The 26,499-nt window shown below is 38.1% G+C and overlaps 1 protein-coding gene across 1 annotated transcript in view; it reads left to right on the top strand.

Moving 5' to 3' along the window:
* Window positions 1-26,159, top strand: part of LOC118912522 (zinc finger protein 420-like) — a 108,121-nt gene extending 81,962 nt beyond the window's left edge. Inside the window, 6 exon segments of the mRNA XM_036885738.2 lie at window positions 12,797-12,865; window positions 14,181-14,307; window positions 14,610-14,684; window positions 23,183-23,822; window positions 23,824-23,957; window positions 23,960-26,159. Coding sequence (XP_036741633.2) covers window positions 12,857-12,865; window positions 14,181-14,307; window positions 14,610-14,684; window positions 23,183-23,822; window positions 23,824-23,957; window positions 23,960-24,897 — 1,923 coding nt within the window. The 5' untranslated portion in view covers window positions 12,797-12,856 and the 3' untranslated portion in view covers window positions 24,898-26,159.
* Window positions 26,160-26,499: the final 340 nt, after the last annotated feature.

Genomic DNA, 26,499 nt, shown 5'->3' with positions numbered 1-26,499 from the left:
TTTCTTTTACCTTCAACAAGATGAATTTCCATTCTTTATACTTTCTCTTATTAAAACACACATCTTTAACATACCAAAATATTTTCCTTATTATATTAAGTAGTTTTCATTAGAACTTAAAACCATTTGATACTTTAACCTTCAGTGAACACTGAAAAATAGGCCACTGTAAACTGTTACACTAGCATTCTTCAGATTGATACATTTATGAACATATTTTATCATTTTTGGAAATGTGCCTTACAGCACAATTTCTTATTAAGTACAAAATATGTCTATATCACTTAGCAAACTTTAAGAATTTTTGTTACCACAAAAATTCTCAGGCTGTTTGCAGATATATACACTGTTATACATTAATACAGTATTATGATTAAAAAGTTTATTTGCTGCACTTGTTAACTTATTTTTAGCAATCATGCTAAATTACTTAGAAAACTTTTACCACACATCAGAAAAAGTCAAGCTTTTCTTTAAGCATCTTCTTGAAATGTTTAACAGGTAACATCAACTTAAATGACTTTAAGTAAACTTTGACAGCTGTTAACTATAAGGACATGTCCATTTCAGTTAAGCTTAAATTAGCATTAATGCTTAATATTTTTTATTAGATTTTCTGGAAGTTTTAGAATGCCCAATTTTCACAAGCTCTTGTCTTTAAATTAATTTTATTAATACCCTCTGGAGGTAGAAAATATTTTTTATTTACACACTTAGACACACAAACATACAGACTGAGACATAATGACTACAGTTAGCAACACTTTTCATATAGAAACACATACACAGACAAACTGACATAAAGATTTGAGTTTCTAATATTCAATTGCCTTCTTTCTTAGTTTATTTGATTAAAAGTACTTCAGTTTTCAAGAATACACTCCAAGGGCAAGCAGTTTACATAACTGGGTTAAGGTTTAGACGGCTTGCATCCAGGGGGCTTTGCACTGCATGTCCACAGCATATGCTTAGGTATCTCTGCAAATAGGATTCGGCTGTTTCCGGCCCCCATGATACTCTCAGAGGTAAAATGATTCACCGCCCCTCACCTGTTTCGTGTGCGCACTATTATCCCGCAGCGGCTCTCACGTACTCCTCCGTACATCCGGGTCCCTGTTCGGGTGCCACTTGACGGTGCCTGCCGTTGAAGTCGAACAGTCTGAAGGGGAGGCATGGAGCTGAATAAATGTACAACTCACTCTGAGAGAACGCCCCACGTTGGGTGCCAGATGTAGGGTGCCGCACGTTTTCTTTGGGTGAAATGAGAGAACAAAAAACACAGACAATACAGACAGACAGACAATGGCTGCAGCACCAATGTGGCGCAGCACCTTTATTTTTATACTGCCTTTCTCAGACCTCAGCCAAGTGCTATACACATCTTTACCTTCTCATGGGGGGCAGGCCAGAGGCAGGGGCTGTGTTTTCACACATCCTCAAGGTCTCCATATTTTCAGATTGAGGAGTCTCGGCTCGTCTTCGAGGACAAGATATGTTTTTGTGGGCAGATAACTTCCAAGGACTGCACCGGTTGTTCTCAAGCTTGTGCTTTCCCATGCTGCATTCAGACATGGGGGAAGGTGCTTTCCCATTCTGCCTACAAACATGTGAGAAGACAAAGGCCGTCCCCAACACATATGAATTTTTGAACTATTTGTTCCAGTTCTTTGAAGAATGCTGTTGGTAGTTTGACAGGGATTGCATCAAACTTGTATATTGCTTTGGGCAGGATGGCCATTTTGACGATATTAATTCTTCCTATCCAGGAGCATGGGATGAGTTTCCATTTGTTAGTGACCTCTTTAGTTTCAATTAAGAGTGTCTTATAGTTTTCAGGGTATAGGTCTTTCACTTCCTTGGTTAGGTTTATTCCTAAGTATTTTATTTTGATTCAATTGTGAATGGAATTGTTTTCCTGATTTCTCTTTCTATTAGTTCATTGTTAGTGTATAGGAAAGCCACAGATTTCTGTGTGTTAATTTTGTATCCTGCAACTTTGCTGTATTTCAATATCAGATCTAGTAGTTTTGGAGTGAAGTCTTTATTGTTTCTTATATACAATATCATGTCATCTGCAAATAGTGACAGTTTAACTTCTTCATCAATTTGGATTTCTAGTATTTATTTGTTTTGTCCAATTGCCATGGCTAGCACGTCCTGTACTATGTTGAATAACAGTGGGGAGAGTGATCATCCCTGTCTTGTTACCGATCTCAGAGGAAAAACTTTCAGCCTCTCGCTGTTCAGTATGATGTTGGCTGTGGGCTTATCATATATGGCCTTTACTTTGTTGAGGTGCTTGCCCTCTATGCCTATTTTGTTGAGAGTTTTTATCATGAATGGATGTTGAATTTTGTCAAATACTTTTTCAGCATCTATGGAGATGATCATGTGGTTTTTGTCTTTCTTTTTGTTTATGTGGATGATGTTGATGGATTTTCGAATGTTGTACCATCCTTGCATCCCTGAGATGAATCCCACTTGGTCATGGTGTATGATCCTTTTAATGTATTTTTGAATTCGGTTTACTAATATTTTGTTGAGTATTTTTGCATCTATGTTCATCAGGGATACTGGACTGTAATTTTCTTTTTTGGTGGGGTCTTTGCCTGGTTTTTGTATTAGGGTGATGTTAGCTTTATAGAATGGGTTTGGGAGTATTCCCTCCTCTTCTATTTTTTGGAAAACATTAAGGAGAATGGGTATTATATCTTCTCTGTACATCTGATAAAATTCCGAGGTAAATCCATCTGGCCCGGGGGTTTTGTTCCTGGGTAGTTTTTTTATTACTGCTTCAATTTCTTTGCTGGTAATTGGTTTGTTTAGGTTTTAGTTTCTTCCTTGGTCAGTCTTGGAAGGTGGTATTTTTCTAAGAAGTTGTCCATTTCTTCTAGGTTTTCCAGCTTGTTAGCATATAGGCTTTCATAGTATTTTCTAATAATTCTTTGTATTTCTATGGGGTCCATCATGATTTTTCCTTTCTTGTTTCTGATTCTGTTGATGTGTTGATTCTCTTTTTCTCTTAATAAGTCTGGCTAGAGGCTTATCTATTTTGTTTATTTTCTCGGAGAAGCAGCTCTTGCTTTCACTGATTTTTTCTATTCTTTTATTCTTCGCAATTTTATTTATTTCTTCTCTGATCTTTATTATGTCCCTCCTTCTGCTGACTTTAGGCCTCACTTGTTCTTCTTTTTCCAGTTTTGATAATTGTGACATTAGACTATTCATTTGGGATTGTTCTTCCTTCTTTAAGTAAACCTTGATTGCTATGTGCTTTCCTCTTAAGACTGTTTTCGCTGCGTCCCACAGAAGTTGGGGCTTTGTGTTGTTGTTGTCATTTGTTTCCATATATTGCTTGATCTCTATTTTACTTTCGTCACTGATGCATTGAGTATTTAGGAGCATGTTGTCAAGCCTCCACGTGTTTGTGGGCCTTTTTGCTCTCTTTGTACAATTTAGTTCTAGTTTTATTCCTTTGTGGCCTGAGAAGTTGGTTGGTAGAATTTCAATCTTATTGAATTTACTGAGGCTCTTTTTGTGGCCTAGTATGTGGTCTATTCTGGAGAATGTTCCATGTGCACTTGAGAAGAATGTGTATCCTGTTGCTTTTGGATGTAAAGTTCTATAGATGTCTATTAGGTCCATCTGTTCTAGTGTGTTGTTCAGTGCCTCTGTGTCCTTACTTATTTTCTGTCTGGTGGATCTATCCTTTGGAGTGAGTCGTGTGTCAAAGTCTCCCAAAATGAATTCATTGCATTCTATTTCCTCTAGTTCTGTTAGTATTTGTTTCACATATGCTGGTGCTCCTGTGTCGGGTGCATATATATTTATAATGGTTATATCTTCTTTTTGGACTTACTGCTTTATCATTATGTAATGTCCTTCTTTATCTCTTGTGACTTTCTTTGTTTTGAAGTCTATTTTGTCTGATACTAGTACTGCAGCACTTGCTTATTTCTCCCTGTTGTTTGCATGAAATATCTTTTTCCATCCCTTGGCTTTTAGTCTGCATGTCTTTCAGTTTGAGGTGGGTCTCTTGTAAGCTACATATAAATGGGTCTTGCTTTTTTATCCATTCTATTACTCTGTGTCTTTTGATTGGTGCATTCAGTCCATTTACCTTTAGGGTGATTATTGAAAGATATGTGCTTATTGCCATTGCACGCTTTAGATTCATGGTTACCAAAGGTTCAAGGTTAGCTTCTTTAGTATCTGTGTAATTTAACTTGTTTATTAAGCTATTATAAACACAGTGTGATGATTCTTTATTTCTCTCCCTTCTTATTCTTCCTCCTCTATTCTTTGTATGTTAGGTGTTTTATTCTGTACTCTTTTGTGTTTCCTTTGACTGCTTTTGGGAATAGTTGATTTTATTTTTTGCCTTTAGTTAGTATTTGGTGGGTCTGCTTTCTTTGCTCTGATTTTATTTTTTCTGGTGACATGTATTTGGCCTTAGGAGTGCTCCCATCTAGAGCAGTCCCTCTAAAATACCCTGTAGAAGTGGTTTGTGGGAGGCAAATTCCCCCCACTTTTGCTTGTCTGGGAATTGTTTAATCTTTCCTTCATATTTAAATGATAATCGTGCTGGATTCAGTATTCTTGGTACAAGGCCCTTCTGTTTCATTGCATTAAATATATCATGCCATTCTCTTCTGGCCTGTAAGGTTTCTGTTGAGAAGTCTGATAACAGCCTGATGGGTTTTCCTTTGTAGGTGAACTTTTTCGTCTCTCTGGTTGTCATTCATACTCTGTCCTTGTCCTTGATTTCGCCTTTTCAGTTATTATGCTTCTTGGTGTTGTCCTCCTTGCATGCTTCCGTGGTCTGAGCAACTATTTCCTCCCACAGTTTGGGAAAGTTTTCAGCAATTATTTGTTCAAATACAGCTTCTATCGCTTTTTCTCTCTTCTTCTTCTTCTGCTACCCCTATAATGTGGATATTGTTCTGTTTGGATTGGTCACACAGTTCTCTTAATATTCGTTCATTCCAGGAGATCCTTTTGTCTCTCTCTGTGTCAGCTTCTCTGCATTCCTGTTCTCTGATTTTTATTCCATTAACAGCCTCTTGCACCTCATCCATTCTGATTTTAAGTCCTTCCAGAGATTGTTTTATTTCTGTACTCTCCTTCCCAACTTTTTTTTTTTTGGTATCATTAATCTACAATTACATGAAGGAGATTATGTTTATTAGGCTCCCCCCTTCACCAAGTCGCCCCCACATCCCCGTTCACAGTCACTGTCCATCAAAATAGTAAGATGCTGTAAAATCACTACTTGTCACCAAGTTCACAGTCACTGTCCTTCAACATAGTAAGATGCTATAAAATCACTACTTGTCTTCTCTGTGTTGCACAGCCCTCCCCGTGCCCCCGCCAATATGATACATGCTAATAGTAATGCCCCCTTTCTTTTCTTCCCACCCTTATCCCTCCTTTCCCACCCGTCCTCCCCAGTCCCTTTCCCTTTGGTAACTACTAGTCCATTCTTGGATTCTGTGCTTCTGCTGCTGTTTTGTTCCTTCAGTTTTATTTTGTTCTTATACTCCACATATGAGTGAAATCATTTGGTACTTGTCTTTCTCCGCCTGGCTCATTTCACTGAGCACAATACCCTCTAGCTCCATCCATGTTGTTGCAAATGGTAGGATTTGTTTTCTTCTTATGGCTGAGTAATATTCCATTGTGTATATGTACCACATCTTCTTTATCCATTCATCTACTGATGGACACTTAGGTTGCTTCCATTTCTTGCCTATTGTAAATAGTGCAGCAATAAACATAGGGGTGCATCTGTCTTTTCCAAACTAGGCTGCTGCATTCTTAGGGTAAATTCCTAGAAGTGGAATTCCTGGGTCAAATGGTATGTCTATTTTGAGCTTTTTGAGGAACCTCCATACTGCTTTCCACAATGGTTGAACTAATTTACATTCCCACCAACACTGTACGAGGATTCCCCTTTCTCCACAATCTCACCAACATTTATTGTTGTTTGACTTTTGGATGGTGGTGATGATTACTGGTGTGAGGTGATATCTCATTGTGGTTTTAATTTGCATTTCTCTGATGACTAGCAGTGTAGAGCATCTTTTCATGTGTCTGTTGACCATCTGAATTTCTTCTTTAGAGAACTGTCTGTTCAGCTCCTCTGCCCATTTTTTAATTGAATTATTTGCTTTTTGTTTGTTGAGGTGTGTGAGCTCTTTATATATTTTGGATGTCAAACCTTTATTGACTCTGTCATTTATAAATATATTCTCCCATACTGTAGGGTACCTTTTTGTTCTATTGATGGTGTCCTTTGCTGTACAGAAGCTTTGTAGCTTGATATATTTGCACTTGTTCATTTTTGCTTTTGTTTCCCTTGCCTGGGGAGATATGTTCAAGAAGAGGACACTGATGTTTATGTCTAAGTGATTTTTGCCAAGGTTTTTTTCTAAGAGTTTTATGCATTCATGACATACATTCAAGTCTTTGACCCATTTCGAATTTACTTTTGTGTATGGTGTTAGACAGTGATCCAGTTTCATTCTTTTACATGCAGCTATCCAGTTTTGCCAGCACCATCTGTTGAAGAGACTGTCATTTCTCCATTGTATGTTCATGGCCCCTGTATCGAATATTAGTTGACCATATATGTTTGGGTTAATGTTTAGAGTCTCTATTCTGTTCCATTTGTCTGTGACTCTGTTCTTGTGCCAGTACCAAATTGTCTTGATTACTGTGGCTTTGTAGTAGAGCTTGAAGTTTGGGAGTGAGATCCTCCCCACTTTATTCTTCCTTCTCAGGATTGCTTTGGCTATTCGGGGTCTTTGGTGTTTCCATATGAATTTTTGAACTATTTGTTCCAGTTCATTGAAGAAAGCTGTTGGTAATTTGATAAGGATTGCATCGAATCTGTATACTGCTTTGGGCAGAATGGACATTTTGACGATATTAATTCTTCCTAGCCAAGAGCATGGGATGAGTTTCCATTTGTTAATGACCTCTTTAATTTCTCTTAAGAGTGTCTTATAGTTTTCAGGGTATAGTTCTTTCACTTACTTGGTTAAGTTTATTCCTAGGTATTTTATTCTTTTTGATGCTACTGTGAATGGAATTAGTTTATTGTTAGTGTATAGGAAAGCCACATATTTCTGTGTGTTAATTTTGTATCCTGCAACTTTGCTGAATTCCGATATTAGCTGTAGTAGTTTCGGAGTGGAGTCTTTAGGGTTTTTTATGTACAATATCATTTCATCTGCAATTAGTGACAATTTAAGTTCTTCTTTACCAATCTTGGTTCCTTGTATTTCTTTGTTTTGTCTAATTGCCGTACCTAGGACCTCCAGTACTATGTCAAATAATGGTGGGGATAGTGGGCATCCCTGTCTTGTTCCAGATCACAGAGGAAAAGCTTTCAGCTTCTCGCTGTTCAGTATGATGTCGGCTGTGGGTTTATCATATATGGCCTTTATTATGTTGAGGTACTTGCCCTCTATACCCATTTTGTTGAGAGTTTTTATCATGAATGGATGTTGAATTTTATCGAATGCTTTTTCAGCATCTTTGGAGATGATCGTGTGGTTTTTGTCTAACTTTTTGTTGATATGGTGGTTGACGTTGATGGATTTTCTAATGTTGTACCATCCTTGCATCCCTGAGATGAATCCCACTTGGTCATGTTGTACGATCCTTTTGATGTATTTTTGAATGGTTTGCTAATATTTTGTTGAGTATTTTTGCATCTACGTGCATCAGGGATATTGATCTGTGGTTTTCTTTTCTGGTGGGGTCTTTGCCTGGTATGGTATTAGGATGATGTTCGCTTCATAGAATGAGTTTGGGTTATTCCCTCCTCTTCTATTTTTTGGAAAACTTTACAGAGAATGGGCATTATGTCTTCTGTGTATGTCTGATAAAATTCCAAGGTAAATCCATCTGGCCCGGGGGTTTTGTTCTTTGGTAGTTTTTTTATTACCACTTCGATTTCATTGCTGGTAATCGGTCTGTTTAGATTTTCTGTTTCTTTCTGGGTCAGTCTTGGAAGGTTATATTTTTCTAGGAAGTTATCCGTTTCTCCTAGGTTTCCCTGCTTGTTAGCATATAGGTTTTCATAGTATTCTCTAATAATTCTTAAGATTTCTGTGGGGTCCGTCGTGATTTTTCCTTTCTCATTTCTGATTCTGTTGTGCGTTGACTCTCTTTTCCGCTTAATAAGTCTGGCTTGAGGCTTATCTATTTTGTTTATTTTCTCAAAGAACCAGCTCTTGGTTTCATTGATTTTTGCTATTGTTTTGTTCTTCTCAATTTTATTTATTTCTTCTCTGATCTTTAATATGTCCATCCTTCTGCTGACCTTAGGCCTCATTTGTTCTTCTCTTTCCAATTTTGATAATTGTGACATTAGATCGTTCTTTTGGAATTGTTCTTCCTTTGTTAAATATGCCTGGATTGCTATATACTTTCCTCTTAAGACTGCTTTTGCTGTATCCCACAGTAGGTGGGGCTTTACGTTGTTGTTGTCATTTGTTTCCATATATTGCTGGATCTCCATTTTAATTTGGTCATTGATCCATTGATTATTTAAGAGCATGTTGTTAAGCCTCCATGTGTTTGTAAGTCTTTTTGCTTTATTTGTACAATTTATTTCTAGTTTTATGCCTTTGTGGTCTGAAAAGTTGGTTGTTATGATTTCAAACTTTTGGAATTTACTGAGGCTCTTTTTGTAGCCTAGTATGTAGACTATTCTGGAGAATGTTCCATGTGCACTTGAGAAGAATGTGTATCCTGTTGCTTTTGAATGTAGAGTTCTATAGATGTCTATTAGGTCAGTCTGTTCTAGTGTTGTTCAGTGCCTCTGTGTCCTTAGTTATTTTCTATCTGGTGGATCTGTCCTTTGGAGTGAGTGGTGTGTTGAAGTCTCCTAGAATGAATGCATTGCATTCTATTTCCTCCTTTAATTGTGTTAGTATTTGTTTCACATATGTTGTTGCTCCTGTATTGGGTGCATATATATTTATAATGGTTATATCCTCTTGATGGACTGAGCCCTTTATCATTATGTAATGTCCTTCTGTATCTTTTGTTACTTTCTTTATTTTGAAGTCTATTTTGTCTGATACTAGTATTGCAACACCTGCTTTTTTCTCTCTGTTGTTTGCATGAAATATCTTTTTCCATCCCTTGACTTTAAGTCTGTGCATGTTTTTGAGTTTGCAGAGAGTCTCTTCTAAGCAGCATGTGGTTGGGTCTTGCTTTTTTATCCATTCTATTGCTCTGTGTCTTTTGATTGGTTCATTCAGTCCATTTACATTTAGGGTGATTATTGAAAGGTATGTACTTATTGCCATTGCAGGCTTTAAGTTTGTGGTTACCAAAGGTTCAAGGTTAGCTTCTTTACTATCTTACTGTCTAAGTTAACTTGCTTATTGAGCTATTGTAAACACGGTCTGATGATTCTTTATTTCTCTCCCTTCTTATTTCTCCTCCTCCATTCTTCATATGTTGGGTGTTTTGTTCTGTGCTCTTTTTAGGAGTGCTCCCATCTAGAGCAGTCCCTGTAAGATGCCCTGTAGAGGTGGTTTGTGGGAGGCAAATTCCCTCAACTTTTGCTTGTCTGGGAATTGTTTAATCCCTCCTTCATATTTAAATGATAATCGTGCTGGATACAGTATCCTTGGTTCGAGGCCCTTCTCTTTCATTGGATTAAGTATATCATGCCATTCTCTTCTGGACTGTAAGGTTTCTGTTGAGAAGTCTGATGATAGTGTCATGGGTTTTCCTTTATAGGTGACGTTTTTTTCTCTCTGGCTGCCTTTAATACTTTGTCCTTGTCTTTGATCTTTGCCATTTTAATTATTATGTGTCTTATTGTTGCCCTCCTTGGATCCCTTGTCATGAGAGTTCTGTGTACCTCTCTTGTCTGAGAGGCCATTTCCTCACCTAGTTTGGGGAAGTTTTCAGCAATGATTTCTTCAAAGACCCTTTCTGTCCCTTTTCCTCTCTTTTCTTCTTCTGGTACCCCTATAATGCGGATATTGTTCCGTTTCAATTGGTCACACAGTTCTCTTAATAGTCTCTCATTCTTGGAGATCTTTTTATCTCTCTCTCTCTGCATCAGCTTCTCTGTGTTCCTGTTCTCTGTTTTCTAGTCCATTAATGGTCTCTTGCATCTCATCCATTCTGCTTTGAAGTCCTTCCAGGGATTGTTTTATTTCTGTTTTCTCCCTCCTTAGTTCTTGCATATTTCTCTGCAAGTCCATCAGCATGGTTATGACTTTTGTTTTGAAATCTTTTTCAGGAAGATTGGTTAAATCTATTTCCCCAGGTTCCTTCCCAGGGGAAGATGTAGTAGATGTCGAAGATGTCTGGGTTAGTCTTGTCTTGATCAAATTTTTTTGCCTTTTCATTTTGATAGGTGCAGTGGTATGCTATTCACTCATCTGTCAGCTGGGAAAGCCAAGACTTTTTCCACTTGCTTCTGGCCTTTCTTTACTGGGACGACTGCGACCCCTAGTGGCTTGTGTTGGGCAATTGCGTGTAGACTGGGTCTCTGTATCTTTCCCGGCCTGTATGGAGGAAGCTCCCTTGCCATGGGCGTGGCCAGCCTCAGGCTGCTGCTCTGCTTTGGTGGGGCCCCGGAGGGGTAATGGATGGGGGGCTGTTTGGCTGTTTACCTCCATGAGAGGACTCAGAGCTGTTGCTCAGGGGGTTAGTGTGCCCAGAGTTCCCTGGAATTTCCAGCTGCCAGACTGTGACCTGGGATGCTTCTGTCCAGTTGTGGGGTCCCTGTCCCTTTAAGACTTTCAAAAAGCACTCGCTTTTCTTTGTCCCAGAGGTGCCGGCTGTGGGACCACTCTCAGGTCTTACTGTTCTGCTTTCCTAGTTTCCAGCACCCCACGCATGCACTGTGTTTCTGCGCTCTGGTGCAGATGGCTAGGGCTGGGTGTTTAGCAGTCCTGGGCTCCCTCTCCTTTCCCGCTCCAACTCCTCTCCTCCCTCGGGGAGCTGGGGTGAGGGGCCTCGGGTCCCGCTGGGCTGCAGCTTGTATCTTACCCCTTTCATGAGGCGCTGGCTTCTCACAGGAGTGGATGTAGTCTGGCTGTTGTCCTGTGTCTTCTGGTCTCTCTTTTAGGAATAGTTGTATTTGTTGTATTTTCAAAAATATATGTTTTTGGGAGGGGATTCCCACTGTCCTACTCACACCACCATCTTGGCTCCGCCTCCTTATGAAAATATTTTAAAATGAGATAGTTGGTGATGGTTGCACATCTCTGAATATACTAAAAACCATTCAGTTGTACTTTTAAAAGGATGGATTTATGGAATGTGAGTTATATGTCAATAAAGCTGTTATAAAAAGAAAGAAATGTAAGGAAAATGCTGTATCTGGCAGGGGGTGGAGAGTGGTGGCTAAATTTATAGACCTCTTTGCTGTGTCAAGTAAGTGTTAATGTATATAAAGTTTCCAGCACATAGTATGTGCTCTATGAAAATTACTTATTTTACAGCCACTTTCTCAAGTCCTCCCCAGCCTTACATTTAGAGACAGAATGATGTTAGGCAGAATATCATGGAGGTGCTGCCTCTAGAGTTCCTGAATTTAGCTGAGGCCATAATTGTTTGCAACAGGCAGTTTTCTATTAGAGGATGCCTTGGATTTGTTCCTTGGTTATTTGGTTAGTCTAGTGTGATCTCATGTGGCCTGGATGAAGTCTATCCTTTGGATTCAGAATTTTTCTCCACCTGGAATGAGAATGAGCCACGGAAGTACCAGAGTCATTTAGTGTGTTGGGCCTGGGGGAAAGAGGGAGATCTTAGTTGTGGGAAGTGTTTGTTCCAGGCATTTGCATACATGGTAGGTACAGACCATTCCCAGGCCACATCATTGTCCTTGAGGTGTGTACTGCTGTTACCAGAAACAGGTCCTTGGTCTTACAGTGAGGAAGAATTCAAGAATGGATGCGCAAAAGCTGTTGAGCATCAAGAGTTTATTTGGGTAGTAAGAGCTTAGAGAAAGGCAAAATTAGATGCATGAGTATAAAAGTACATGAGTTGGGCAAGGGCAGACCCAAAGGGAGTTGCACCAGGAAACTTAAAATAAAGAGCTTTTTTTTATGTAAAGGAAAATGAATATTCAGTAAGTGAGATTAGATTTCAGAGGGAACAGGTGTGGTCTTTTGGGGTTCAGGCTTGCTATACCCTCATGTTGGGCTATGGGGGAGTTTTGGCTATATTGTATTCTCATTGGGCTATTGTGGTGCAGGGAGGCCTATTTTTACTATGTTAAATGAGTGTTTAATGTGTTTTGGTGTGAAGTTTGGGTCAACTTCTCCTTAATGTTGGAACCAGCCTGTTTTGGCAGGTCTGTCATCTCTATTGTCACTTCCCTCATCCCAAGAGAGCAGCTTACATGGAATATATAGAATGTAAGCAAACACCCAGCTGAAAGCATTGGCCAAAGCGCTCCTCCCCATCTCTGCTCATGTCTGGCGATCTACCTACTCTAACACTGCTTGTATAAATTTGGCTCTGGGTACCCTAGGCTGTGAATGATGATCCACTCAGGCCAGGTCACAGAATTCTAACAACATCATGCAGATTGGGTATTGCTTTAGCATAAATCAGTCTGCATCTGTGGTTTTTTTGGGATTGGGGAAGGGAGGAGATTATTTAGACTTCTGTAAATCTTCTCAGTATATATTTTGAGGTGTGAAAGGGACCAAGTGCCATGAAAAAGGGAGGATATATTTATCATAACATAATCATTTAGAAGCAAACCTGTTCTCATGGTTTCCTTTTTCTTTCGCTGTCTTCTCAGGACTCTGCAGTTCTTCATGAGAAGCTAGAGGATGACTCATATAAGTTGCATGTCTAAGCCATGCTCCCTGTGAGTTTGTGTTTCTTCCTCCCTTCGTCAAGTAGCCACTGTTTTCTGGGACATGAATAGGCAGTATCCTTATGTCCAGATTTCTTGCCTCACCAAGTGTCTGCTCTCCCGCTCCCACTAGTGAATGATGGGAATGAGCCCCCATCTTCATCAGCTGCCCCTGTCTTCTCTAACCATATTTAAGGGTCCTTTTGCAAGTCAGGAAATATATTTGAGGGAAGAGTAGTCAGAATGTGGTTTGATGAAATGGAACTGCATGTGAAAATTTTGATCTTTCTCATTGACCTGAATTTTCTAGTTGACTGAAATGGAAATTGGTGAGATTGGTGAAATCTCACAAGGTGGTGAGATTTCCTGTTCTGTAAAGCTTTTAAGATCAGAACTGTGATCAAATGTAGGAGTGAGAACAGAGAGAGAGAGGATCATGTCAGGGAACACCCAAGATTAATAACAGTGCAAGGTCCATTTTGAATTTGAAAAGTGTGTTGGTCAAGACCTATACCTGTGTGAGCATAGCTCAGCTTTCATTTGCTTGCTTTTGCTCAGAATAAGTAAAAGTGTCCACTGAGCAAGAATGAGTGGTAACTTGATCAGCTAGATGATTAAATGGTTGAGAAATTTTAGAAACAGAGTTGTGGAGGATGTTAGAGAAGGAGTACAAACTACCACAAAACAAGAGAATGATTATAATCATAATATGGAATGTTATATACCCTATAAAAATGATGTCTGTGAAAGGGTTTACTAGGACAAGGACGAATATTACTGCTAAATTATTCTGAGGTTTGACTTCAAAAGAAATTCTTAAATTATACATAAATCTTATTTTCTGAGATAAACATTTAAAGAGACATTTTGGAATGTACCAACCAGGTTTATTTTTTCTATCTTTTTCTTCTTTCAAGCTCTACCTTCTTCCCTGTCTTTCTGTTTTTATTTTTTTCTTTCAATTCTTCAGAGGTTAAAGTGGAGGAAGGAACTTAAAAATTTATTTGAAAATCTGTGTGTGTTGTGTGCTTGCACACATTTCATTTAATCAGAAAACTCTACTTACTTGGCTTTTTGTTAATTCCTAAAGCTGTTCCCAAGCAGTTATCATGGAGTAATGAATGTTCAGGAATTGTTTAGGTGTTCTGCATTTACCACACTCACTTCCTTTCCATTACTTGGCCACATTACAAGTTTCCATCTTCAACATATTCACTTACTGCTTTGTCCCCTTTATATAATACTTTTCTCATCCTCTCATTACTTCTAAAAAATATTCTAAAAAGTTTATTTAATTTGCTATTAACTCTTGAGTTTGTTACTTCAGAGGTTGGTGTTCTTCAAGGATGTGGCCATAGACTTCTCTCAGGAGGAGTGGGACTGCCTGAACTTGGAGCAGAAGGAATTGTATAGAAATGTGATGTTAGAAAACTACAGCAACCTAGTCTCACTGGGTAAGTTTGCTGCCAATAATTCAACTTATGTCTTTGTGAAATTTGGGGACTGTTTCAGATAACTAGCTGTGTTTCAGACCCCTAGTCCTAAATATATTATTTATGCCTTATAGACTTTGCAATGGACAGCTCTGTGGGGTACCTTTATCTTTCTATCCTTCAGATATCCTTCCTCTGAGTCTTGCTGTAACTGACTTATACTTGATGAACAATGGACTCAGTTTTTATTCTGGACAAGCAGAGTGTAACATAACCATATGCATTTCCATCCTTACAAGCAGGGTTTTCCATTTCTAAAGCAGATGTGCTTTCCTTATTGGAGCAAGGGAATGAGCCCTGGAAGACTGTGCAGGATGTGACAAGAAGTCAGAGTTCAGGTGAGTAAAAAGATGCTCATGCAAGAGGAAGCCACTGTCCATAAAAAACTGCTTAATGAGTTGGCCACATTTTTGAGATAGTGGTTGGGGAGTTCTCCTCAAAGGCCCAACCAAGGCCTGGGGAGTAAAAGCCTGAGTCTTGGAGGGCAAAACTTTTTCAGACTGAGATAACCAAAGGAATCCCCTTCTTCACCCCATTTACCATCTCTCAGTTTTTCTTTAAATTTCCCGTGTATTTTCAAACTGGGAATTGCCTTCATTTTTTCCCAGTGATAACGATTTTACACTATATTTTTAACCAGTGAAACCTGTATAAGAGTGTTTATCCAACAAATGTCTTTTAAGTACCCTCTATATTCTAACTATTAAAAGTGAATAAGAAATATTCCCTATCCTCATAGGTCTTTCCTAGCAGAAGAGATAGCCAGTAACAAATAAGAATATATAAGGAGTAGTAAGTGTTATGAAGCAAAACAAAAAGCATAGAGAATAAAGGATTAATGGGGAGTGTTCTTATAGAGAGGGTGGTTAAGGATGGTTCCCTGAGGTGCTGACATTTGAGGAGGGATGTGAGTATAAAGTGCTGGAGTAAACTATGCAAATTATGGAAGAAGAGCATTTAAGGCAAAGGGACCAGCAACTGCAAAGGAACTGAAGTTCAGTGCTTTTGAGGATCAGAAGATAGCTAAGTGCTTCCTTATTGGAGCAAGGGAAGGAGCCCTGGAAGGGTGAGTGAGGGAAAACAGAAGTAGTTGAAAATGGGGCCAGAGAGGAGGTAGGGCTAGATCAGGTAGGGATTTGTAGACATGACAAAGAATTGGGGTTCCATTTCAAGTATGATGGGAATGGTTGACTGATTTCAAGCATGGGAATGATATGATTAAACTTGCTGTTTTTAAAGAACTTTCTATACTGTATAGAGAATAAACTGGGAGCAAGAGTGAAGTGGAAAGCTGATTGAAAAACCATAATTTAGTGCCAATTAGAGATTAGGGTGGTTTTGAGGGTAGTAATAAGTGAAGGTGAGATGAAGGGGTCAGATTCTAAAGGGAATTTTAAAGATAGAGCCTCTTGCTGATTAATTGGAAGTGGTGTGCAATGAAAGAGAAATCCAGGATAACTTCTCAAGTTTGTACCTGAGCAACTGGATATCCTTTTCTTAGTTAGGGAAGACAGGTGTTCATGAGTTTTGTTTTGGACATGACACTTTAGGGATAGAAAGAAATGGAAAGAAACCAAAAAATGACCTGGGAATAATATAAATATAAATAGAACTTAAACCTTGGAGTTTGGAAGAAATCATTTATGAAGTTATAGTAGTTATAAAAGAGAAGGACCTAATGTACTCTGCAATTTGGTCAGAAAGAAGGGGAAAGTTCACAAAAGGAGATGTCAGAAAATAATGAAAATGTGGTATCCCAAAAACCAAGTGGAAAGGTATTTAAAAAGGGCTGGGTCTTTCATAGCTGAGAACATGAGTAAGTTGGGGACTGAGAATTGATCATCAGATTTGGTAATAAGGGAAAAGAAAGTTGTAGATTGGCTCAGATAGAAGGGAAGAGGGGAAAAATGGGAAGTAATAAAGTGCATGATCAGAAGAACTGGAATCACAGAGATCAGAGTTTTATCTCCAGCACTTATTTGTTTAATTCTTAAGCAAATTACTTCACCAAAATTGAACCCCCCATTTTCTCATAATTTAAAGGAAAAAGAACTGATAATATTGTTGAGATTTGGAATGCTAAATGCAAGTACATTACATTAAGTTCTCAGAGATAATTTTTATGGAAAAAAATTAGAAATGGGAAAATTGCACTCCTGTTGCTTTCTGAAGTAAGGACTGAAGATTTCATAGAACTTGGTAGAGTAGCTCTAGTCATAGGGGCTGCTCTGTGCTCTACCTCCCTGCCATGGAGTCCGTCCCCAGCATTCTTCTCAGAACAGCTGTTGATTCTGGGGGCTCTCACCAAATCCACTAGCAGCACAAGTCCATACTACAGTCTGGACAACAGTAGCCTTCTAACAAGTCTGCATATGATAGCTCAAGTGATATATTTAAAAATGTAAATCAGACACAAAGAATAATAAAATACAAACTAGAAAGCCCTCTGCCTAATCTGGTTCCAGTAGGCTACAACAGTCCTACTGCAGACACTTTTCTCTAATGCGACTCCAGCCACACTAGCCTCAGGGGTATCTGTTGTCAGTGTATCTAGTATGGACACCCTTCCACCTATAGCAGTCCCTCTGCCTGGAAAGCCCTATTCAACATCTGACTCACTGCCATGCTTCTTTAGGGCTCAACCTATGTATCACCACATCTTGAGAAGCCTTTCCTGACCGCACTGTCAATAAAAATCTGTTAGGTTTTCTTACGGTAATTTTCAAGCTATAACTTTAATATTCTCTTCCTAGTAAGACTACTATCACTTTTTTAATTTTTATTTTTATTAAGGTATGATTGATATACAATCTTATGAAGATTTCACATAAGCAACACTGTGTTCACTACATTCACCCCTATTATCGAGGACCCCCCCACCTCACCATAGTTACTGTCCATCAGCATAGCAATATGTCAGAGAGTCACCACTTGTCTTCTGTGAGTTCCACTATCTTCCCTGTGACCCTGCAACCACACCATGTGTTCCAATCATAATGCCCTTCAATACCCTTCTCCATCCCTCCCTCCACACCCACCCTCTCCAACCCTTCCCCTTTGGTAACATTAGTCCCTCCTTGGACTGAGTCTGCTGCTATTTTGCTCCCTCAGTTTTGCTTTGTAGTTATACTCCACAAATGAGTGAAATCATTTGGTTCTTGTCTTTCTCCACCTGGTTTGTTTCACTAAGCATAATACCTTCCATCTTTATCCATGTTCTTGCAAATGGGAAGATTTGTTTTCTTCTTATGGCAGAATAATATTCCACTGTGTATATGTACCATGACATATTCTTTGTCCATTCATCTTCTGATGTACACTTACATTCTTTCCATATCTTGGCTGTTGTAAATAGTGCTCAATGAACATAGATGTGCATATGTCTTTTTAAATCTGGGGTCTTGTTTTCTTTGGGTAAATTCCTAGGAGTGGAATTCCTGAGTCAATTGGTATTTCCATTTATAGTTTTTTGAGGAACCTCCATATTGCTTTCCACAATGGTTGGACTAATTTACATTCCAACCAACAGTCTTGGAGGGTTCACCTTTCTCCGCATCCTTGCCAGCATTTGTTGTTCTATGTCTTTTGGATGTTGGCCATTCTAACTGGTATGAGGTAATATCTCATTGTGATTTTAATTTGCATTTCCCTGATAATTAGCAATGTGGAGCATCTTTTCATATGCATATTGGCCATCTGAATTTCTTTGGAGAAGTGTCTGTTTAGATCCTTTGCCCATTTTTAATCAGGTTGTTTGCTTTTTGGGTGTTGAGGAGTGTGAGGTTTTTTTACATTTTGGATGTTAACCACTTCTCGGATATTTGTTTACAAATATATTCTCCCACACTATAGGATGTCTTTTTGTTCTACTGATGGTGTCCTTTTCTGTACAGAAACTTTTTAGCTTGATGTAGTCCCATTTGTTCATTTTTGCTTTTGCTTCCCTTGCCAAGGAGATGCATTCAGGAAAAAGTGGCTCATGTTTATATTCAGGAGATTTTTGACTATGTTTTCCTCTAAGAGTTTTATGGTTTCATGACTTACATTCAGGTCTTTGATCTATTTTGAGTTTACTTTTGTGTAGGATTTAGACAATGATCCAGTTTCATTCTCTTACATGTATCTGTCAGTTTTGCCAACACCAGTTGTTGAAGAGGATATCATTTCCCCATTGTATATCCATGGCTCCTTTATCATATTTTTTTTTGAGAGGGCATCTCTCATATTTATTGATCAAATGGTTGTTAACAGTTAACAACAATAAAATTCTGTACAGGGGACTCAATGCACAATCATTAATCCACCCCAAGCCTAATTCTCATCAGTCTCCGATCTTCTGAACCCAACGAACAAGTTCTTACATGGTGAACAAATTCTTACATAGTGAATAAGTTCTTACATGGTGAACAGTACAAGGGCAGTCATCACAGAAACTTTCAGTTTTGATCAGGCATTATGAACTACAAACAATCAGGTCAGATATGAATATTCGTTTGATTTTTATACTTGATTTTTATGTGAATCCCACATTTCTTCCTTATTATTATTATTATTACCTTTATCATATTTTAATTGACCATATATGCTTGGGTTTATATTTGGGCTCTCTATTCTATTCCATTCATCTATGGGTCCGTTCTTGTGCCAGTACCAAATTCTTTTTACTGCTGTGGCTTATTAGTAGATGTTGAATCAGGGAGTGTAATCCCACCAGCTTTACTTTTCCTTCTCAGAATTGCTTTCACTATTTGGGGTCCTTTGTGGTCCCATATGAATTTTAGAACTATTTGCTTGAGTTCGTTGAAGAATGCTGTTGGTATTCTGATACGGATTACATTGAATCTGTAGATTGCTTAGGCAGGATGGCCATTTTGAAAATATTCTTCCTATTCATGAGAACGGGATTTATTTCCATTTTTTGGTGTCTTTAATTCCTCTCACGAGGGTTTAAGGTCTTTCACCTCCTTGGTTAGGTTTATTCCTAGGTATTTTATTCTTTCTGATGCAATTGTAAATTGAGTTGTTTTCCTGATTTCTCTTTCTGCTAGTTCATTGTTAGTATATAGGAATGCAACAGATTTCTGTGTATTAATTTTGTGTCCTGCAACTTTGCTGAATTTACTTATTAGTTCTAATACTTTTGGGGTGGATTCTTCAGGGTTTTTTATGTACAATATCATGTCATCTGCAAACAGTGATAGTTTAACTTATTCCTTACCAATCTGGATGCCTTTTATTTCTTTGTGTTGTCTGATTGCTATGGCTAGGACCTCCAGTACTATGTTGAATAAAAATGGTCAGAGTAGGCATCCATATCTTGATCCCAATCTTAAAGGAAAAGCTTTTAGCTTTTCACTGTTAAACATGATGTTGTCTCTGGATTTATCATATATGGACTTTATTATGTTGAGGTACTTGCCCTCTATACCCATTTTGTTCAGAGCTTTTATCATGAATGAATGTTGAATGCTTTTTCGGCATCTGTGGAGATGATCATGTGATTTTAGTCATTCTTTTTGTTGATGTAGTGCATGATGATGGATTTTCAAACATAGTACCATCCTTGCATCCCTGTATTAAATCCTCCTTGATCATGATCGGTGATATTTTTAATGTATTTTTGAATTAGGTTTGCTAATACTTTGTTGAGGATTTTTCCATCTATGTTCATCAGGGATAGTGGTCTGTAATTTTCTTTTTCTCTGTTGTCTTTGCCTGGTTTTGGTATTAGAGTGATGCTGGCCTCATAGAATGAGTTTGGAAGTATTCTCTCCTCTTCTACCTTTTGGAAAACATTAAGGAGGTTGGGTATTAGGTCTTCTCTAAATGTCTGATAAAATTCAGCAGTGAACAGATCTGGTCCTGGGGTTTGTTCTTAGGTAGTTTTTTGTTTACCAATCCAATTTCATTGCTGGTAATTGGTCTATTCAGATTTTCTGTTTCTTCCTGGGTCAGCCTTGGAATGTTGTATTTTTCTAGAAAGTTGTCCATTTCTTCTAGGTTATCCAGTTTGTTAGTATATTATTTTTCATAGTATTCTCTCATAATTCTTTATATTTCTCTCGTGTCTGTAGTGATTTTTCCTTTTTCATTTCCGATTCTGTTAATGTGTGTAGACTCTTTTTTTCTTGATAAGTCAGCCTAGGGGTTTATCTATTTTCTTTATGTTCTTGAAGAGCCAGCTCCTGCTTTCATTGATTCTTTGTACTGTTTTATTATTCTCAATTTTATTTATTTCTGCTCTAGTCTTTATTATGTCCCTCCTCCTACTGACTTCAGGCCTCATTTGTTCTTCTTTTTCTAGTTTTGTTAATTGTGCATTTAGACTGTTCATATGGGATTGTTCTTCTTTCCTGAGGTAGGCCTGTATTGCAGTACACTTTCCTCTTACGGCCTTCCCTGCATCCCACAGATTTGTGCTGTTGAATTATTGTTGTCCTTTGTCTCCATATATTGCTTGATCTTTGTTTTTATTTGGTCATTGATCCATTGGTTATTTAGGAGCATGTTGTGGAGCCTCCATGTGTTTGAGCTTTTTTGCTTTCATTCTGTAATTTATTTCTAGTTTCATACCTTTGTGGTCTGAGAAGCTGGGTGGTTCAATTTCAGTCTTCTTGAATTTACTGATGCTCTTTTTGTGGCCTAGTATGTGGTCTATTCTTGAAAATATTCCATGTGCACTTGAGAAGAATGTGTATCTTGCTGCTTTCGGGTGAAGTGTTCTATAGATGTCCATTAGGTCCATCTGTTCTAATGTGTTGTTTAGTGCCTGTGTCTCCCTACTTATTTTCTGTCTGCTGTATCTATCCTTTTGAGTGAGTGGAGTGTTGATATCTCCTAAAATGAATGCATTGCATTCTGTTTCTACCTTCAATTCTGTTAGTATTTGATCTTATTTCTCTCTCTGGCTGCTTTTAATAGTCTGTCCTTATCCTTGATCTTTGCCATTTTAATTGTTATATGTCTTGGTGTTTTCTTCTTGGGTCTCTTGTGTTGTTAGATCTGTGCAGATTGGGGAAGTTTTCAGCAATTACCTCCTTAAAGACACTTTCTGTACCTTTTTATCTCTCTTCTTCTTCTGGTAACCCTATGATTCGAATATTGTTGCATTTGGATTGGTCACACAGTTCTCTCAGTATTCTTTATTCCTAGAGATCCTTTTTTCTTTCTGTGCCTCAGCTTCTTTGTATTCTTCTTCTCTAATTTCTATTCCATTTATTATATCTTCTACTACATCAAATCTGCTTTTAAATCCCACTATTACAGATATTGAATTTCTTACAGATTGAATCTCCATCCTAAGCTCATCCCTGAGTTCTTGAATATTTTTCTTTACCTCCATGAGCATGTTTATGATTTTTATTTTGAGCCCTCTTTCAGGAATATTGGTGAGTTCAGTTTCCATTGGGTCTTTTTCTGGTGTTTGTGAGATTTTGATTTGAACCAGGTTCCTTTGAAATTTCGTATTTGTATGTGGCGCCCTCTAGTGCCCAGAAGCTGTAGTCTCTGGAGCTGCTTATCCCCTGTAGTGATGTTGGGGGTTGCGTGGGAGCAGCCCTGGTTACTAGGGGGATGATAGAGGTAGGTTCTGCTTCCTGGATACAGTGTCTACCTCCACTGTCAGAACCAGTGAGTCAAGCACACAGATGTAAGCCTCTGTGTTTTGCGTTTCTAGCTGCCTAAGGCAGGGCCTCCATCTGGCTGGCCTGATGCCAGGGCAGATATCACCAATGTACAAGATGGTGTCGGCCAGCCAGGAGGAAGGTGCATCAGGCTGCATATCACAGTGGGGGGCCTCAGAGTGGGGTAGCCAGCCAGAGGGATGGTGTGTCTGAAGCTCCTGAAAGTTCCCAACCTTCTTGGAAGAGTGCACCCAAACAACTTTGTTCACCTATCCCTCTCCCCAAGCAACAAGCTCCGTGCAATCCTCTCCCCTTCAGCAGCCCTTCACTGATAGGAAGCCTCTCGTAATGCCTGCCTTACCTTTATCCCAGAGTAGCTGTATGTGGATCCCTGTCCTCCACAAACAGCTGGAATCTTAGTTTCTCCAAGCATTTGCTTTCCAACCCCACTATTCTCCAGGACACCATGCAATGTAGGTTTTGCCCCCAAAGCAGATCTCCAGGGCTGGGTGTTCAGCAGTCCTAGGCTTCCACCCCCTCCCCACTCCATTTCTCTTCCTCCCACCCCTGGTCTGGTGTGGGGGAAGGGCTTGGGTTCTGCCAAATCAAGGCTTTGATATGTTACCCTGTTTCATGAGGTCTGCTCTGTTCTTCAGGTGTATGCAGTCTGGCGCAGCATTCTTTCCTGTTGCTCTTTTAGGATTAGTTGTATTAAGTGTATTTTTGTATTATATGTGGTTTTGGGAGGAGTTCTCTGTCTCATTCTTCACACCACCATCTGTAGTCCCCCAAAGTGGTCATTTTTATCAAGTTATGATTAGGAGAGTTTTCCACATTCTTTGGTTATAGAAGAAGTCACCCAAATTTTGTTCTAGTTATTTGTATGTTTTAATTTCTGTAAATATGGACATTGATCCATTTGGTATTTATCTGGCTGTATGACCTGAGGAATTGATGCAATTTGACCTTTTCTGTTTATCCTTATATTTATTACCTTCATTTATTAAGAAGGGTCCATCTTTTCCCTGATTTAACAGTTTGTGTACTAAATTTGCACTTACAATTATGTCTTTCTGGATTTTTCTTTTCTATCCCATTGGTACCATTGACATTTCATGAGGAAGTATTATACTCTATTTGGTTCTATCATTTCTACCTTAGAAGTTTCATTTTTCAAGGAATATGAAAATCACTTTTATTTTCCTGTCTTACAGACTGTGAATCCAGGTGGGCCAGGAAGCTGTCTTCAAAAAGAGAAATATATGGAAGAGAATCATCTCAGTGGGAGATAAAAAAACAAGTTCCAAGCCGTAAGTGGGAGTTCAAACGTTTTCAAGATGATAGGGGATGCAAAGAACAGTGTGAATGGCAGTTAGGAAATAAAGAGGAACTTCTCAGGCCACTAGTAATCACTTATGAAGAAATTTCTAATTTTAACCAGACTGCATCCCTTACATTAAAACAGAAAGTTCATTGTACTGAGAAATCCTATGAATGTAAAGCATGCAAAAAATACTTTGTCCGTGGCTTTCAAATGACTGACCATCAGAAGATTCATTCTGATGAAAAATTCTATGAATGTAAAGAATGTGGAAAGGCCTTTATTTGGGGTTCACAACTTACTTATCATCAGAAAGTTCATGTTGCTACAAAACCTTATGAATGCAAGGAATGTGGAAAAACCTTTATTTGCATCTCACAACTTACTTATCACCAAAATATTCATACTGGGGAGAAACCTTATGAATGTAAAGAGTGTGGGAAGGCCTTTATTTGTAGATCTCATCTTACCCAGCATCAAAGAATTCATACTGGTGAAAGACCCTATGAGTGTAATGAATGTGGGAAGGCCTTTTTTTTGTGGTTCTCAACTTACTTACCATCAGCGAGTTCATACTGCAGAGAAACCCTATCAATATAAAGAATGTGGAAAGGCATTTATTCGTGGCTCCCAACTTACTGAACATCGGAGAACTCATACTGGTGAGAAACCTATGAATGTAAGAAATGTGGGAAAGCTTTTAGTTATGGCTCACAGCTTACTCTACATCATAGACTTCATACTGGTGAAAAACCATATAAATGTAAAGATTGTGAGATGTCCTTTATTCGTGGTTCACAACTAACTGAACATCAGAGGATCCATACAGGTAAGAAACCACATGAATGTAAGCAATGTGGAAAGGCCTTTAATTATGGTTCACAACTTATTAGACATCAGAGGATTCATACCGGTGAGAAGCCCTATGAATGTCAAGAATGTGGGAAATCATTTATTCGTGGCTCACAACTTACTGAACATCAAAAAATTCACACTGGTGAAAAACCCTTTGAATGTAAGGAATGTGGAAAAGCCTTTATTCGTGGCTCACATCTTACTCAGCATCAGAGGATTCATACTGGTGAAAAACCCTATGAATGTAAAGACTGTGGGAAGGCTTTTATTTATGGCTCACAACTGACTCAACATCAGAGAATTCATAAAGGTGAGAATCCCTATGAATGTAAACAGTGTGGGAAGATCTTTATTTGTGCCTCACAACTTACTCTACATCACATTTTTCATTCTGGTAGGAAACCATATGAATGTAAGGAATGTGGTAAAGTTTTTATTCGTTGCTCACAGTTAACTTACCATCAGAGAGTTCATACTGGTGAGAAGCCATATGAATGTAATGTGTGTGGGAAAGCCTTTATTCGTGGTTCACATCTCACCCAACACCAGAGAATTCATACTGGTGAGAAACCATACAAATGTGAATGTGGGAAGGCCTTTAATCGTGGCTCACAGCTTACTCAAAATCAGAGAATCCATTCTGGTGAGAAGCCTTATAAATGTAGTGCATGTGGTAAGGACTTCAGACATCATTCACACCTTACTCAACATCAAAAGCTTCATAATGGAGAAAATATGAAAATGTTAATTTAATAAATCCTTTACCCATCTGCCCATCACACTTAGCTTTGGAATATCAAAAAATTCATATTATAAATGTGGGACTCCACTTTCATAGGTAACTCATTTTTATAGAATTCACAGTGAAAGAAAGCTATATTCATATGTATGCAGAATAATTTTCCATCATATTTCAGTCCTTCTTAGATGTTAGTGAAAATATACAAGAGCACAATCCTAAAATGTAGGGTTAGATTTCTCTTGTTCAGCATCTTCTGAGCTCTACTGTTTATGTGTTTTCTTTTGGGGAAGTTACTTAATCCCTGTACACTTTAGCTTCCTCATTTATAAAACAATATCTCATCACTGTTCTGTAATTCAAAGGAGTAAATATGTATAAAGACTTAAAGCAATGTAAAATACATAGTTTATTCTAAGTAAATGTTAGCTATTATTTCAAACTTTATTAGGTATTTTAATTATATACTGTCACAGACTTCAAATGAACAAGAGAGACTTCACAAGTACAGTATGTAAGGTAAACCTTCATCACTTTTAGCATCAGATAAGTCATTTTGAAACATGACATTGTAATATAATTAATGTAGGGTCATACCATGTTCTGAATCATGAAATTCTTACTAGAAGGAAACACTTGAGGGAAAAATAAGCATTTGGCTTTACAAATAAAGCACGTATGAACATTTCTGTATAGGATTTTGTGTAAACATAAATTTCTGTTTATCTGATGTAAATGCCAGCAGTGCAATTTCTGAGCCATAGCAAATGTGTTTTATCTTATAAGAAATGAAGAAATTATTTTCCAAAATGACTTCACCCATTTTATATTCCTATAAATATGACTCAGTATCTCATCTCTACTAGCATTTGGTGTTGTCACCACTTTTCACAGTAACTATCTGATAGGAATGTAATGACATCTCTTTGTAGTCTTAATTTGCATTTCCCAAATGGCTAAAGATGTTGAACACCTCTTCGTGTGCTTGTCATCTGTACAACCATTTTAGTGAAATTCCTGTTTGTGTTTACTTTATAATTTTTTTATTTAATATTTTTCACTTTTGGGTTTTGAGAGAGTGATTCCTATATTCTAAATGGTAATTAGTTCTTCATTGGATATGTGATTTGCAAATATTTTTTCTGAGTGCATGGCTTATCTTTTCATCCTTTTCACAAGGTATTTTGAAAGGGAAAAGTTTTCAATTTTGATAAGGTCTGGTTTATCAATTTTTCCTTTTCTGGATCTTGCTTTTGGTGGTGGTGTCAAATCTAAGGTTTCCTTGTCTAGACCCAGGTCCCAAAGGTTTTCTTGTATTTTTGCCTAAAATTTTCATGGTTTTATGTTTTACATTTAAGTCTATGATCCATTTTGAGTTAATGTTTTGCACAAATTGAATGCCCTAGCTTGGTGTTCTTTCTTTTTCTGTTTGTTTTGGCTTACAGACATCCATTCGTTCCAGCACCACTTGCTGAAAAAACTCTCTCTGATTTATTGAATTGCTTTTGCACCTTTGTCAAAAATCCATTGAACATATTTGTGTATCTTTATTTCTGGGGTTTCTATTCTCTTCCATTGACCTATGTATCAATTCTCTACCAATACCACCCTGTCTT

The sequence above is a fragment of the Manis pentadactyla genome, chromosome 15 (genome assembly GCF_030020395.1).
Source record: "Manis pentadactyla isolate mManPen7 chromosome 15, mManPen7.hap1, whole genome shotgun sequence".
NCBI classification, from domain to species: domain Eukaryota; kingdom Metazoa; phylum Chordata; class Mammalia; order Pholidota; family Manidae; genus Manis; species Manis pentadactyla.
Note: the sequence above shows the minus strand (reverse complement) of the source record. Positions and strands in the feature narration are given on the sequence as shown.